This window comes from Dermacentor variabilis, chromosome 5 (genome assembly GCF_050947875.1).
Source record: "Dermacentor variabilis isolate Ectoservices chromosome 5, ASM5094787v1, whole genome shotgun sequence".
NCBI lineage: Eukaryota > Metazoa > Arthropoda > Arachnida > Ixodida > Ixodidae > Dermacentor > Dermacentor variabilis.
In genome coordinates, this window is record NC_134572.1 from 98738108 (window position 1) to 98755250 (window position 17143).

General features: G+C 43.2%; 1 protein-coding gene across 6 annotated transcripts; it reads left to right on the forward strand.

Annotated features, from left to right (window-relative positions):
- Window positions 1-581: 581 nt before the first annotated feature.
- On the forward strand, window positions 582-16078 carry GABPI (zinc finger DHHC-type palmitoyltransferase GABPI). Of its 6 annotated transcripts, XR_012828524.1 has the most exons (6): window positions 582-952; window positions 1304-1558; window positions 4452-4808; window positions 7849-8025; window positions 14099-14198; window positions 15594-16078. XR_012828524.1 is itself a non-coding variant. In XM_075693135.1 (5 exons), the coding sequence occupies exons 1-5, from the start codon at window positions 819-821 to the stop codon at window positions 14121-14123; spliced, it is 948 nt and encodes a 315-aa protein (XP_075549250.1). In that variant the 5' UTR covers window positions 582-818; the 3' UTR covers window positions 14124-14419. The 6 variants fall into 6 exon arrangements, 5 of the variants coding, with proteins under 5 accessions (XP_075549250.1, XP_075549247.1, XP_075549246.1 ...); XM_075693135.1 differs by lacking the exon at window positions 15594-16078 and having other exon boundaries at window positions 14099-14419; XM_075693132.1 differs by lacking the exons at window positions 14099-14198; window positions 15594-16078 and adding an exon at window positions 11868-13291 and having other exon boundaries at window positions 583-884.
- Window positions 16079-17143: the final 1065 nt, after the last annotated feature.

The window sequence follows — 17143 nt, forward strand, 5'->3', positions numbered from 1 at the left end:
AATAGGAAAATCGCAGTTGGCCCCAAGCTTTCATGTGCGATTTTCAGACGATGCTACAGGAAGGCGAAAAGACGTAGCGAGAAGAAATTAGCAGGAACCGAGCAGACCTCATGCATATAGCGGTAGAAGCATTGAACAGTGTAAAATTTAGTCACAAAGACCCCAAACAATCAATAATTATAGTTTATTGCGTAGAGTATGCCATCGTACCGTACGACTCGCACTGGTGGATCCTGAGCAAGGATCCACCAGTTATTATACGTCCACCAGATTTATACGTCGTTAATCCAGAGCAGGGGTTCTGTTTAGCCTGGGGGGCACGCCATCCGAACACATGCCTACATTTCAACGCTGATAGTACTGCGTGTGCAGATTCTACCCTATCCTCTGTACACAATTGCCGTTCACAACAACGTCCATTCGGTTAAACCGCGCGAATAATTCCGTTTAATGTTTATGAGCTGATCGCCAGATGGCGCTTTTTATTATTTAGCTTCAGGCGACCTTGCAATACGTTTGTCTATGTAAAACGCGAAACTTCATTATCGTGGCTCTAGCCATTGCTCTAGCGCAGTTTGCGGGTCTGCATGGGCCTGCGACGGTTGCGCGAGGAGGTTGTTCTGTGTTTACGGCGCTTGCGGCGCTCCCTTCCTTTCAGCGTGATGACGAGATCCCTTGCTCCTCGCCTGTCCGCACCGCCCTCTCCCGTTGTCTGCAAATGCCGAGTGTACTGGAGCACTCGGTCGCTCTTCGTCTCAATGCCGTGTCGGGCGTATTATTCCGCAGCGCGATAGAAATCGAGTAATGACAGCGCTGCTATGAAAACTGGTCACAGTGGAATGCATGATGACGACCCTCTTTGTTGCTGCGAGTACATCTCCGAAGTAGGCGAGCGATCTCACATTTTGGCATGTCTATGCGACTGCGAAGCCTTAGATACCGCGTTTGACAGGCGAGTGCTCTTAATGCAATATTGTTCTTGCTTATCGATGTCAATGATGTCCGTAGCGTTATCGCATTGAAGGAGCTTGCAGCCGTTCACCTGCGGAGTTGCTTTTTTGTGAGAACCGATGTGAGGCTGGTTCTGACGAGGAAACATGCCCCTGTGTTCGCCGGTGTTTTGCTGGTCCTCGCTCCGTCTTTCCTCAAGCTCTCGGCTGGCTGGTGTCTTGGCGCTAACCGGAAATATTCGAATGCACTCAACGTGATGTGGGCGTCAATAAAATTTCCTAATCGTTTTCGACGCTGCGTAGCGTGCTGATCGCGGGCTCACCTACCATTTGTTCCTTCTCGCTTACCGCAGGCTCCTGAAGTGCCGTCGTGTTCCCGCACCTCACTGGTCGCTCGTCAAAGACACGGTGATGGACCGGATTCGGGTGCCTTGGCTGGGTGGCGCGAAGCGGGTGGAGACTGATGTCATCTCGCCGATTATCCTCCTACCCTCGGCCCTTTTACTGGCCTGCCATAGCTGGACAATGCTCATGATCACCTTTTCGGCACTTCCGTTTGCTCTCTTCTTCATACATCGGCGGTGTTCCAGGAACAGAACGAGAACGAAGTACGTAGCGTTTGTCTTGCGGCGTTGAACGTAGTGACTTGCGGCATGGGCACCCGCCAAGCGTTTAACATTGTCCACTGATAGTACATTTTACTGTATTTGGACCCGTAGGTTAATCCGTGGGATTAAGTTCCGTGAAACGGGCCTTAGCTAGCAAATTTATGGCCCGGCATTACGATCATTACATTTGCATGCCACCTTGTGCCAGAGTGCCAACGAGCAACTTGTAAATCCCATATTATGAGGGAGCATTTTGCCTCTTAAAAGTATGTTAATTGAGTGCTGATTAAGTGCGCGCAATTGAATTTGGTTTCTATTTTAGTTCTCACAGTAATCAAGGAAGAGTGTCCAGACTGTATGTACTGGAGTGTAGAAATTGTAACGTAGATGTAACATGGTTTACGCATGTCTTGTGTCAACGTAGTGGTTGACAGTTGTGAAAAATGGCAGACATTTTGTTAATGTGCTGTCTACATTGTTCAATAAAATATGCCTAAGGAATCTCTAAGTATGTGCAAAATGCTGAATTTCACACAAAAAAACCAAACATACCCCTGCAATATGTCACATTAATGTTTTTGTTTTACCATACTAGGTTGTTTTACGTTTACCTCTGCAATATACTGTTTATTGCGAAAAACTATGGACCATCATGGCAGTAGAGTGTGTGCCCAAAACGAGCTAAAGTGTACGTAAAGGTATCTTCCATTAATTCAGCCTCATCAGTACAGCTAATCATCAGTACAGGTTAAAGTTATATCAGTGTCACATGGTCACGTTTGATCATAATCAAGCCCTCTCTGGATCAAAATTCTTGACCACAATTTGTCCCCTCCCACAGCATGTGCAAAAGCTAGTCATGACCAATACATTCTATATAGATTGGGCTCGATTGCAATCAAACGTGCACCGTGTGACCCCCACATAAATTTGTTGTTTGTATTTACCAGTGGATTCAACATACGCAATAAAATCAACTTTCAGTTGCATGAAATACCTCACAGTGGCACTAAGTTCTGATGATACAATGCAATAATTCACTACAAGGCCTGTGCAATGTTTTCATTGTACAAAGAAAACTGTTTCTGTTTTGTGAGTCTAAGTGTCCAGCTTTGTCTAGGGTTGATGTTTTGCAAAGGCTTACAACTTGCAGGGTAGCATCAGCCAAGGAAACCTACTGACAAAATCTTGTGCATGCTAGTGGGTGTACAGACAGCAGTCATGCTTCCAGTGCCTTATCAACCAGGCTTCCTTACCTAATGTGAGGACAACATAAATGTTCGTAAATAATTTATGAAGCGCCCAAGTTATTGGTGGCTCCTAACTCATGCTGAACTGGTGAATTTATCCTGCTGCTTGTACTTTGTCAGGCAATGGGGGTAGCCACATGCTATCATATGCTCATCATATATGTGGACTGCCATATTTTATATACCCCATTGCGTGCCCTTGGTGAGACGTGATGGATTCAGTATGGTTGTGCTCATACCGTTTGCCGCTTCACCTTACCAGGCATCACCGGGCCTGCTTCACTGAGGTGCAACAGTGGCAGCTTCTTACAACAGTAGTGTTTATGGGCTCTTGACTTGCTTGAATGCGTCTGGAGCCGTTGGCATCTGACATAACATGTTCGGCAGATACTGGTTTACGTCAGTGCATAGTGGCTACTGGAGAATCATCACATCTGGTGAGCAGTGTGCCTTTACATAATTATTTATGCACCAGAAACACTTACAGAATCGTCTGATGTTTGCTCAAGGGTTAATTACTGTGTTTTGTCCTTTAGTCAAGGCACATGATTTTTATAATTATTATGCAAGTGTAGAGCCACTGATATGCTTTGATAAAAGTTTGAGGTACGTATGTACTTGATCTGGATCACGGTGGTCACCCGCCATAGTGTGGCTTTGGTGTTGCGCTGCTAAACCTAAGGGTGAGGAATCAAATCCTGGCTGCCACGGCTGCATTTTGATGGGGACGAAATGCAAAAATGCCCTTGTACCATGCATTGGGTGCACATTAAATAACCTCAGGTGGTCAAAATGAATCCGCAGTCCCCCACTATGGTGCGCCCCGTAATTAGATTGTGGTCTTGGCACATAAAACCCCAGAATATAATTCACTTTTTTTTAATTATTCCTGTGTCGCAACCCTCGAGTAATCCTAGGGTTCTAAACCTGTATGCTTAAGGGTCATATGATGCATAGTGAAATCTTGTTGAGCCTATCACTCTAAACACTGTTGGAGGTATGAAAAGGAAGAGTTGCAGTGCCAAGCCTCCACAGTTATGCAAACTATTGCTCTCTTTCTTAAGCGTCGCTCTGTGCATATTCATGTGTAATTAATCTGTAAAAATTTGTTCTTTCGTGATCCATTCAGTAAAGGGCATGCTTGCATCAATCAAAGACTGCCTGCATAACAAGTCAGAAGTAGGCTAATCTTCAGAACAAGCGGTCGAAAATCTGAAGTTTAGTTGCATAAAATGCTAAAAAATGATGTAAGTATTTGTAAGCTCTGTCACTAATGCAAACAACCCTTTTCCCTTCACTTGATGTCCTATCCCCTTAAATTTCTGGTCAGAATAGCGGAGTTGCTGGGTGCATACATGGAAAGCAGTAACGTATCACCAGTGCAGGCACACAAGACACTAGGCCGACTTACACTGTGAGAAACCATAAAATATAATACTAAAAAAGTTGGTTAGGTTTCTGAGCTAGCAATGTTGTTAAATGTTGAGTTTCTTTGCAATGAGACAGGTAGAATTACAGTGCTAACTTTGGCATGTGAACACCACAGTGACCATGATCTTCTTGTTTTCTTACTGAATGAAAGTTGCTTTGAGAAAACATCTTGCGCTCTTGTTCCATGACTCCCTGTCTGTCTCTTGTTGCAGGTTCTTCCTGTCATGGACTGTGTCATCCCTAGTGGTGCTGCTTGGCGTATTCCAGCTTGAAGTGGTACCTTACCTGGAGATTCTCTTCTCCGAGAACACTGTGCTCATGCTGGCAGTTAGCTTCACCTGTCTGTGTGCATACCTGGTGCACAACTGCCCGCCTGACGTCCTGGCCCCAAGTATCATCGCAGAGCCTGTGGGCAAGTCGGCCGAAGCGACAGCATGCAGTGTCAGTGTGCCCTACACAGAGACCGAGGATTCCAAGTGCTCGGTGTGCCAAGTGGTGCAGCCGCCACGCTGCAGCCATTGCCACCTCTGCGGTCGCTGCTTTCTCAAGAGGGATCACCACTGTGTCTGGTGAGCTGTGTGCTTTTGCCAGCAAAAGCCTCCACAAGCTACTTGCTTTGTAGGTTTAATAAGTCTGTGCGGTAAGCAAACTCTGGCATCACAAACCGCACCCCACATTTGTGTGCCCACATGAGGCATGAGCCAACCACAGCGGTTTGTGCTCCTGAAAACAAAACAAATGAACACACAAATGGAAACACTCAGAAAGGGCATTTGTTGCTCTTTGTGTACATCTGTGCCAGCTAGACAAAATGCAAGGAATAACTCCTTGAAGTTATTACACTAAGAAATAAAAAATAAATGTTCAACTCACCACGTGGGCTTACTGAGCGAATGTTTACCCATGCAAGAACCTGAGGCCTAGGTTGCGAGTGGTTTGGTTCACTGGAATAAGCCATGTACGAACAATCACATTTGCCCATGGTGGTACCATGCCCCCAAAATGAATGTGGCAGTCATGCAAAGCTCACTGAACCATTGAAAGAGTAAGGAAGCAAATTCCTCTCATACTGCCTGAACCAGTAGTGGAATGCTCAAAACATTTACTGTTGTAGCAGCCTAAATCTGACAAATCGGCTCCTGCTGTCATGCGTATGTCAAACGCATTCATATGGAGAACTTCTCCCGGGAATAATGGGAGGGGCCATCCGTGATGCCGTTTTTGGCGAGCCTTCCCTTCTTCCCTCCCGAGCACCGAGGTCGCGTGCTTCCTCTGAGCACATGCACACATGAAGGCTGGGCACTTCTTCCTCCCCGGGGATGGTGGAGCATTTGTATATGTTGAGTGGGGAGGTCCAAGAAACCATGCCGCCTGATTGAAGGTGTGATGTAATGGTCACATGGTGCACTCTCCTCCCAGCAGGGATGCGGATTTCTCCCAATGTGAATGCTGCTTCATGCATGGAAGACGTGTATCAGGAGATGTGAAAGAGTGAAGCATCTCTGTGGCTTATAGTACTGAAGGCTAACCTTGTAATACAGAAAGGTTATGAACCTTATGGCTGTGACAGGTGTCATAATATGTAAAATATGAATGGTCCATGCCGTCACAGCCTTCTTCAGCTAAATGAATGAACGTGGCTTTGAAAGAATACAAATACAAGGCGATACATTGTTTCTCTTTAATTGTCCCTTAAAAAAACTCCAAGTTAAAACCGATAAAGTTAAAGCACCTTTAAGCTTGAGTGGAACTGTATTAATAAACAATGATAACCCCAACCATCCATGCCAGTATGCACATTGCTGCTGGTAGCAGGTTTGTCACAAAATGTAAAAGCTTACGCATGCAACAAAAACAGCAACAGGATACATGACCAAAAAATGTGGAAACTAAATATGAAAGGGTGCTTTAATATGTCGTTGCATGCAAAGTGCTCTCTCACATCGCACTCAAATAGTGCTGAGTGAGGATCTGAAACCAATAAAATCTTGTGAAGGCTGCCGCATAAAATTATCTGTGTCCTGTAGCAGCATTCTTGTCGCTTTAGACAATGTTTCGTATAGCACAGCATGCCCAATATTGCTTCATCTGCTGTCTGTAGGGTAGCTTTAAAAACAGCGGGTCCAGATTTTGCAGATGCTATTTGACCTGCGTGCAACAGCAGTTGGGTTGAGTGCATGTGTAGTGCCCAAGAGCAGCTTTTTGATTGTGCTGAGGCTCGTTTTAGTATTTGCAAGCTGTTTGCATCCACAATTTCTAAAACTCAGATACGGTGGATTCTCATTAATTCAACCCTGACAAGACCGACGAAGTTAATTGAATTATCTAGTGGGTTGAATTAAACAAGATGTGTAAAAAATGTCGACACACCACCGATTTATTGACAGTATTTGCCAGAGTCTAACATTCCCCCGAATCAAATGCACAGCCACGCTCTTTATGTTTAAAGTAGAAAACTAATGTAGAAGTGACGCTAAACGCCTAAATAGAGTAGAAATTTAGTGCACACCTGGCTGTGTAGCAAGAAAATTGTTTCACAATGTCGGCCTGCTTTCCTAAAGTTAGGTTTGCCACACTGGTCTTAAAGTCAGCTTCGCCGTAATAAACACGTGTTAAGCGGTAAAGCGTATGAACGCTGCAAAGGCAGTTTTGATTTCTTGTCCTATTGCACCGTGCAGGCAATCTTAGGCCCCATTTTCTTGTAAAAAAAAAAAAAAAAAAAAAGCCGCGCATTATAATCGGGTAAATACTGTAATTAGACATTGTGACCTACGGTTGCTGCTTGAAAATCTTCCTAGGACAGGCCGAAAATAGGCGTTTTTGATGGGAGATGACGTATGTTCAATGCTTTCCTTGTACTCAAAGCGCCGCAAAGGTGGATGCTACTGCTATTGTAGTCACCACAGTGGTCACCATTGGGGTCAGGTTGCAAATGTGGTTACCAGCCAAGTTGGAATTATCCAGCAAAGGCCAATTTTAGGATTGAAATAACAAAAGTTAGGGCTCATAGAAGGTCTTGGCGCTGGCCGGGGCCTTCGGACAGGATCGAATTAATTGAAGCCTACTGTAGAATGTTGTCATCAACTTACTAAAGTTCAGTAGCACAGATGTAAGAAGAAATTTGCTAAGGAGTTTAGTAGAGAGTGAGAAGTGCTGAAATGAGTTTCTCTAATGAAATGAATTGGGTCATGACTGCCGTGCCACCAACACTAGTTCATATTGATTCCAATTGTTTACACCTTTATCAGCTTTTTTTTTTTTTATTAAAGGATAAATTTTTGTTTTCCTGTGGTTCTCAGGTCATAGATTGCCACAAATATCTAGCGCTTTGTGACACATTATTTTCCAGTGCCTTGAAAGTAAAATGGATGATTGCTGCATGAGTGTTTCAGAGGAAGACCACATAGCATAGCTATTGTATTGGAAAAATGCAAAACCATGTTGCTTACCTTGCGATATGCTTATTGATGTACAGATGTTTTAGTGCATCATGAGAGGCCCAAAGAATGCATTGATTACTTGCCACTTTGTGGAGTGGTCAGTGGCCATTTCTCAAATGTAAGTTCCGTTTTATGCTAAGCACATTGCTTTTGAATCATGTGGTGCCAGGTTGGACACGTGCATTGGTGAAAAGAACCATCGAGCTTTCATCCTTGGCCTGGTTGGCCTGCTGGTGTCTCTGGTGTACGGTGCAAACCTTACCCTGACTACTGTCTGTCGGCCAAAGATGCTTTGGGACACTTTTCTCATTCCGGACAACTGCTTCGAGGTTTATGAGGACATTCAGTGAGTGGACTTTCTTTGTGGCTGCATGCAAAACTTTCTTACCCATCTAAAAAAGTATTGCTAACCTCCTTCCATGTTTCAATCTAAGAGAATTTTTTTCATTCTGGCTTTTAAACCTGATAACATTAAGAACACCTGAGAGCTGCAGAAATGCAATATCAGTCTATCAACCGATAAAAAAAATGTAAAAAAATTACCACAGCAAGCTCAGTCAAACCTCATCAAATACTTGCATAATGCTTATACTCTTCCAGTGGCAAACGCTCTCGCCATACTTCTTGCCACGAGACCACTAATTGTTATTCCAAAAGCAACATTTGCTGTTCATTGCCAGGTTTGCAATGGCACATGGCCATGTTTTCATTTCCTTTGTTTCATGTTCAATATGCATAGAAATGGCAGATCGGACCATATTTCTGCATAAAATCATGATTAGCTGAGGTAAAAACATGTTTCGATCAGTTCAGCTGCATCGCTCATTTTATGCAACTCATGCTCTTCAAGCACATTTTTCAAGGTGGCAGAACTCATATAGATGACTAATAAAAGTTATATGCATGTTGTCAAACCACTGTAATAGTAATAATGAGTAAAGTACTGAATATTCAACCCTTCACCTTTTCTCTGCAAGATCACAAAGCAGATATCAAAATGGCAGATCTTTGCGCGACACAATTCCCTGTGGTGGCATGTACAGTCAATCAGAAAAGTCTACAGACCACGAGATCCGAGAAAAAACTGGATATCTTCACAGCCTCACAATGCAGCCTGGTATTCGCATTTACAGCCTCCACTAGTACGTGCAAGCAACACTGTGGTGTGTGTGCGGTTTTACTGGATACTGTTTAAGGCTGCTCAGGAATTTCAATGTTTTCTCGAGATCCTGTGGTGCGTAAACTTTTGTTGTCAGCTGTTCATTTGGTGGTCAAAAGTATGGCCGCCAGGGGTAGTGAGGAGAAAACAAATTTCTTTCTAGAACCCAAAATTGGAGTACAGTCAGGTCATTGCGAACATCGCAATGCATTTGTTAGTTTCGTGTCCTTGGTTTGAGTTGCCAGGAAACTTGTTCTTGCAGAACCCCTGGTCCACACACTTTTTTTTTCATTATGGGTCTACAGTGTATGACAGTTAATGAGCTCCAAAGCTGCTCTTTGTTCTTGCAGCTTTGTCTGGCCACATCAGATGGTAGTACCTCTGCTATATAACACTTGTTTCACCAAGGCCATAAAGCAAGAATAAGCAGTAAATACACCTAATTAGGGAGTTTTAGATTTTGCATATGCAAAGTTAGGGGATGCAAACCGCTGGGCTTACAAAAGAATGCAAAATGGTATACAAAATAACCCCGAAGGAGTAAAAAAGAAATCAGGCTGGGCACGGCACTTCGTGTAGACCAGTTTGCATCTGCAAAATCTAAATGTCCCTATTGATAGCTCATGTAGACAATGAGATAATGTCGCACAGGGAGAGAAGTTTAAGACAGTTACAGAGCGCACACTACTGTTAGCCACTCTCGATGGAACACCACGGAAGAATATTAATTTCAGCTGGATGGGTAAATGGTACATTAAGCTTATGAAATACCAAAAAGCTCACTTAACCTGAGTGGAAACTTGGTAAGTCAACAACAAAAGAGGGGCATGAACGAAAGACAAATGGTGATGGCACCTTCGAAGTTCTCACACCGTCTCCTCTTGATGTCACGGATTTTGACAGTGGCTTCTTGAGCCCTTTAAACAGTTCCTCGACTAATAAGAATTGCATTGCATTTCAGAGCAACCAAAGACTGTTGCTACAAATGACCCAAACACACAGAAAAAGTTGGCAATCCATGCCAAATTTTAAGGAATGCAAAAAGAGCCACGAAAAAAAATATTTTTTAGAATTCTAGATGGGTTTAGCATCGCTGTATATTGTCTTCATAAACTGAAATAATTTAGTCTTCCTGAGAATTGCAAAGTGCATGAAATGCGTACCCCTGTGTTCTCTGGATGGAAAAATCGAAAAAAATCATGTATGCCAAAGTGTCAAAATGGCCCCTGTTGAGTGAAAAAGCTGGGCGGTGCCTGTAGCAGCGAATCTGGCTCGTACCTCGACAGAACAGAGCAGGTTAAAGGAAACACATGCTGCTGCGGTATTGTGTGACGGGAGAAGGCATCCCAGCAATGCCGCATCACCCTCACTCTCACTCTCGGAAGCCTGTGTCAATTGCGCATTCCTGGTCTGCATAAGTTCTCGCCTGAATCTAACTGCGCCTCAGTAAGGCCAAATCACAAAGCACTAAGTGTCTCAATGCACTCGTTTGCCCACGAGTACTTCATAACCGTAGACAGCTTGGCGGTGCTCAATTGGACATTAATACTTTCGCATTCACTTGTAACCGACCATTTTGTTAAATTATTTCTCACTATGTTTTCACTATCTTTATAAAAACCCACCCCTTATGTAATGCCCTTACGGGGGACCTTTAAGTTAATAAACTGAACTGAATTCACAACTCATAAGAAGTGCTTAGGAAAGTTTCTTTGGATTTTTTTGCTGAAAATCAAAGCACCAAACTCATGGACGAAAGAAAAAGAAGTGCTTAGGTTTTAGTAAATACGGTGATACGTGTGAAGTGTATATGCATTGCTAAATGTCGGTAGTAACATTCGCCATAGTAACATTGTAACGTAGTAACATTGGGAACTGTTCTTGGCATTATGCTTTTTTATTTGCAAAACTCTTGAAGTACTACTTACGTGGTAGCATACAGGGGCTGTTGTTAAATTTATCAGTGCTGTGTAATTACTAAATCCTTGATGATGAGTGAACTTCTAGAAGTGAACTTTAAAACTGAAGGGCCATTGTAAAAAAAATCGATGTACAGTCTGTTGCCCTACTACATTGATTGCTGAGGCAAATGGTAGCACCAAATTCCCTCTGGTAGTCTTTTTACAAATCTTCATAACACAAATGGTGGAGCATGTACTTGTGGCACCAATTTGCTCAGTATGCAGGTGCTTGTGCTGTCCTCGCCAAATGGCACTGCCATGCTAAGATCGATAGCTACAGTTCGCAAACAGAATGGAAGAGGTTAATGTCACAACCAAGTACAGGCTAATTGGTAGTAAACGACTTGGAGTCATCAAAAAAGGAGTGAGAGAAACAGAAACAGTAAATTGGGTGAAAAAGATGAGAACAAAAGAAGATCTTGTGGAGCTTTGTAAGGATGGCAAGCAATAAATTGGTAAAAAAAAATTGTACTACAACACACAGGGTAGTGTCTTTCTTTTCGAAACCTGAGCTGGCCGCCCAAGAATAAGAACATACAGGAGCAAATATTCATCACAAGGTTAGACCTGTGTCTGGTGCTGAAAATATCCAGAGATGACTCTGCACATTATAATGGATGTGAAATTTCCAGCCAGGCAGAACCATAGGGAACAACCTCCTTCCAAAAGCGCTAGGATTCAAAGCTGATGGCAGTTTTGACTGGCCAGCAGTGAAGAGCAGCAAGGGTTGATTGGATCATTGGTCAGAAAAAAAGGATGGGCAGGAGAAAGATGGTTGGTGAGATGGCAGAGAGGTTGGTGATTTTATAAGAAAAGGTAAGGATAGGTAGAATGCTAAGTTATGACACACGGCCTAGGTGGCTGTTTGTCACCACCCTTATTCAAAGGGGAATGCCATTAGCGGTCATCATCACTATGTGGGTACAAATGCTTGAAGCATGCTAACGTTAATCTATTTATGCTGGAGTTCGCCCTCCAATCCATTCTTGTTCTGTGGCCCCACTGACTGGAGCACTGGAGAGAGGGCTGTGCTGATGCTTGCACATCGTCTGTCTGTTACTTCTGCAGCATATCACTGTGTTTCGTGTCCGCCGTGTACGCACTGCTGGTGGCCATCCCGGTGGCACTTATGCTTCTCCAGCAGCTCTGGCTCGTCGCCATCAACACAACAATCTACGAGATGCGTCGGCACAGGATTGGCATTCACAGCCACGGTGTCTGCAACAACTGCCGCTCCTTCTGGTGTCCCAGTTGGAGGTAGCCTGTGCTGCTCCGTGTGACAAGTCCTGGTGTTATTGTTTCTCTTGTGATCCCCTGTCACTTCCAGACAACCATATTTATTTGCCATCACGGTCCATGGCGTCTTGCGAAATGTGTAGTTACTCATTCTTATCAGCTTGTGGCTGCATGCTGCCTTTATGCAAGCTCAGACCAGACCGATGATCTACTCTATCACACGAGGGCCAAGCACATGGTGCTCCAAGTACATGTTCAACATGCTCGAGGAGTACCGAGGCACATTTGTGAGTGTATGATACTTATCCAAGCATGTCTCAACTTCCGCCTGGTTTATTTATGTGCTGCTTGCTTCAGTTCGTTTGTAAAGCTTAATGAAGTGTTATGTAGCGTGTGCTCATTTCTTAGAGGGCATTAAGGGTATATGGTTTAAGTCTGTGGTTGCTTTGAGAGTTGAAACCAACAGACTCAAGAGCTAGTCATAGCTCATCCGTGAATTGTGTGCAGTCCAGACTGCACTTATTTTGTAGTGGTGTGACTGCATCACCTCCACATAAGTACAGATATATACTGACTTATGTATGAATGTTCTGTTCATAGTGATGTTTGGGAATTCTCTGCTAGCAACATTGCTAAAGCTGTCTGGGAACCATTAGCTAGAACATTTATGATCAACTGCTTCAGTAAGGGTAAAGTCAGAATCTTTTGACATGTTTAAGCCATATAGACATTCAGCTTTTACCAAGTCTTAAACAGATGGAAGATCTTGAATGCAAGACATTCCCTTTAATAACCCACCAAAGGTATTGCAAAGGCATTCAAGAGAGCAGTAGGCAGCGAAGAGCGCAGTAGGCAGCTAAGAGCGCAGGCTCTCATCGCTCTATTTAAGGCTTTCCCTCAGGAATTACTGTTAGCTTCAACGATCTCTTATTACTGTTTTTCTTCGTGATATAGCTCTTGTGAAATTTAATGCCTCGTGCATGGTCTTTCAGTTTGTGTTTCGACCAAGTTGTGAAAACCAGCTGTGGTTGCCTTGAATGATAATGTTGCCTGTGATAGGCATGTACATAACTAAGTCAGGAATGTGTTCTTCCTTGCTTACTTCCTTGTAACGATTTTTGTGTTTACAGAGAGCTGCACTTGTGGCTTTTCACAAGTATTATACATGTGGAATGTTCCGTCTGTGTCAAGTACTTCATACTTGTCTTACTGTGTTGCGAAATGCAGCGAAATAAAAACAACTTACTTCAAAAGTACACATTGCTTTATTACCAAAAATAACTGCCTCAACAGATCTTAAAACGATGCGAGTGTGGACACAGAAAAAGTGAAAATGTTTATTCATGACAATAGGCATTAAAAAAAAAGTAGAGTAGCCCTCTATGACAACAGTTGTGTAGAAGAATTAGGCTAAGCACTGAAGTGCTGCAAGAACGCTGGACACAAACACTGAGGGAGGAACAAAGATAGGAGGGAGCGTGAAGTCACGCAGCCAGCTTTTGCAAATCAGCTCTCTGGGAAGTTGCCCACTGCGCCTTTTTTTCCTCTCCTGTGGCTCTAAAGGTAGGCCCTTCATGTGACCCCTCCGCCTCGGCATACGGTCTCGATGAACTTGGTTTAGAATTTTTGGTTTCTAGTAGGTTTCAATCATTGTGCACATGATTGGGTGCTCTATGCACATTTTATGCCAGTATGCTTCTGCAGCTTTGGTTGTTTCTTGCAACGTACACATTTAGAGCGCAGCAGTAGCAGACACCCAAAGCTATTGAGACATGGTCACATGCTGGGCTGCCTTCAATTTTGTTTCACATTTTCATGCTCCCTCATAATTTGTTTCCTTCTTCCATGGATACAAGGCTTGAGAATGTGCTCTGTTCCATTCAATCACTTTCTACACATATTGCGATCAATTTGAATAATATATCTGGCCGGCGAGGGCCATTGTTTATCGCTCTGCGCAATTTGTTGAGAGTTGAGCTTTTTTCTTCTTTTTTTGTGTGGTAGTGGACTTGAACACCCACTAAACTGCACTCCTTTATGAGTTCTTATAACATTGCATGCAGGTTTTCTTGGAATATGCCCAACTGAAAAGATTACCAACGTCGAGTTATGTGAGTAATGCTGTCACAGTGACCTGAAAGATACACAACCTTTCAAGCAAAAGTGAGAATTGGCAAGTTTTTCCATAATTGCTCTGATTCTAAGTTGTTTCAATATGGTTTAAAATTTCATGGCTCCTTAGTGTTGAGCTGAATGTAACATGATACAGATGATGGCCAGCACAATGGTCTACCAAGCAATGTTCCATACAGATGCTAGAGCATATGTACAAACAAAAAATATCGACTTAGTTACAAAAATATCGGCAAAAAAAAAAAAAAAGGTATTGTGGCTAGGAGCAGCAGCCTGCCGCATTTTCTGCAAAGGGACTGATCAGAGTGTGCTCAAATAAAGATGCTGCGCATCTGGCACTATCAAGAGATAAGGCGTGTATACACTCCAATGTGTAATATTTGCATGGATCAACACAAATCAGGTGCGTCCTTCGTGACAATACAAATGACAGCATTCATCATATGCCATTGTCAGCAATATACCAGAAATACTGGACTTAATATAAGCCTTTGGACATTGTACCTTGACTTCAGAAGGCAGAGGCAGCTATCGCAACCCTCAACTGTAGTGACCATTGCCTATCAATAACACTCCTAGGTGATTCCTCAGATAAAAATTCCTTAACTAGGTGCTTTCAGCACTTGAGTGGGGCCCCGATTCTCAACTGCTTATTGCAGGAATAGTGCAAGGAATGCAACTGAGGTGCAGTGACCCCTTCACTTGAAGGGCTGCACTTTCCTTCTATTTGTGGAGTCGAAGAGCTTCAAGTCGAGGCCCAATACAAAAGTTAGTCAGTGTCCAGTTTCACTGCATTTTACTTCCATATTCACAAATATGGCTCGACTCTAGTCTCTTCAACTCGAGTAGAGCCGTCGCTCAACTGAGGAGGTCCGTGCACTTCAATAATGCTTCCTCCAATCTCCTGTGTCGAGTTACTTGAAGAACACACCTCCACTTCAGTCAGCACCTTTGCTCAAACACTGGAAGGGGGCAATTACAAAATTGTTTAGAAATGTTTGAGGAGCCTTACTAAAGTGCAGTGAATACTTCAATTTCCAGCTTAATAGGCATTCCGGAACATTCAGCATATTCAAAGCTTATTGTGGATGCGGACGTAAATTGTTGCCACACACAAGCATATGCATGACAATTCTTTGTGCACATTTCAACTCCACTAGGTAAGTAACGCGAGTACAGCAAGTGTTGGGAGGAACGGTGCTATAAAATGTAGAGCCACGAGGCGCAATTTGGAGTTTTGTGAATGTGAACATGCAAGATTCTCCTGGTCTGTGCAGTCAATGTGACTGATGATGGTTTTCAGCAAAGGCTTTGAGCAAATTGCCAACTGCCACATGGTCTTCCTGCTCCTTTATTTGGCACAGCTGGTAACAGGGTGTCATGCTTTTACAGTTAGCAAAATTACGCATAAATTTTTTTTTTCAGCCCACTTGTAACAGCACTGTGATGATACACTTGGTTTCCATACATTCAAGAAGTTTCATGCTATTACTAGAGGGTCATCTGATGCTACAATTAGCCAACTACCATTTGAATTGTTGGAAGTACATGGATTTCTCTATGACTTCAACTGCATCTGTCAAGAACACATTAAATTATTTTTAAAATTATGTTGTAGAGTTTGCAGAAGTTTGTGTGGAAAAATTCTTAAAGGGGCCCTGAACCACCCCCCAGACTTGGTGAAATAACATTGTCAGCAGGCAGCAAAAGCTGCTGTGAACATCTCAGCCAAGTTTTGCTGTTGTATGCGGTGCGTGGAGCTCGCAAGCAGATCGTGAAGTCACCTTTCTCTGAAACGCTCTCCTTCCACCGGAAGGCGCTGTCTGCACTATTCTAGAAGCACTATTTTGTCGTTCCCTTAGATGGCTGCTATTGGCCAATAGCTGACATCAAGCTGCAGTCTGCTACATGGCATAGATACTGCGGCCACCGTGGGGTGCCGCCATGAGTCCACTGGCTAAGCGCACTGCGGCTCGCTGAGGACAATCAGGTTTGGCTTATGTTTAGTGTGTCGTAGGCATCAAAGGTGGAAGTCGTGGCAACTACATTAGCATCCAAAATGAAATATGAACTTTGCACCATGGGGACATTTAGACAGCGGAGTATTGTGGGCATGCCCCACTGCACCGTCAGGAGCACAGCGGAGGTAGTGTTTGATTGCCAATAACTCTGCTTCTGCTTGAACGCATTGAAGTACTTTTTGTGGCAAAGTATTTTCTGAAATAGCCTATTTTCAGTTCAAATGCCTTTCTCCACTTCGGTAAGACATGGTTCAGGGCCCCTTCAATGTGTCCTGACAAATAATTTTCAAGGACTAAGAATAACACTATAAACAAAACACTGTTGTCAACCGCACGGAAGCTTTCTTTTGCTGCTCACAAAAGGGAGAAAAAAACCGGCTTGGTGACCAAACAACCTCAACTTAGCTGGGTTGCTATGTTGGATACTGTTGAATTTTGCCATGTTGGCATTTTACGCCAATCAGAGAGGCCTTAGCAGCCCTGATGCCTACTAAAGTTTAGCATGAAATGCATAAATCCAAGCTAAAAAATTTGGTGTCATGACCTCTTTAAATGTTTTGTGCACCCAGTTAATTCACTTTATCACATTATTGCTGTATGAACGATAACAGCCTTCTAGCATGTGTGCGTCTCTAACAGCAATAATATTTGAACAGTAACACTCACAATTAGTAAGCAATTATACTTGCTAAATTAATCGCAAATTTTTTGCAGTAATGCTATGAAAATTGTCGGATTAGAGGCTAAACAACACTACTCATTGCTTTAAAGCATTTTAAATGAACAATGAGCTTCTGGTTCATGAGAATGCATGGTAAGCGATCAACACAGAACACAAAGCACATAAATGACGAAAGAAACATTGGCTGCTTGACATTCTTACTGTGCTGATTGCCTGCCATAGATTTGAGATTTCAACCCACTGAAATTGGTCCATGAGTCACAAGGACAAAG

Coding starts and splice junctions, on each gene's coding strand:
- GABPI (XM_075693131.1), top strand. CDS start 819: ATGAAAACTGGTCACAGTGGAATGCATGATGACGACCCTCTTTGTTGC. Junction 4,809..7,848: donor AGGGATCACCACTGTGTCTG/GTGAGCTGTGTG, acceptor ATGTGGTGCCAG/GTTGGACACGTGCATTGGTG. Junction 8,026..11,867: donor GAGGTTTATGAGGACATTCA/GTGAGTGGACTT, acceptor TTACTTCTGCAG/CATATCACTGTGTTTCGTGT.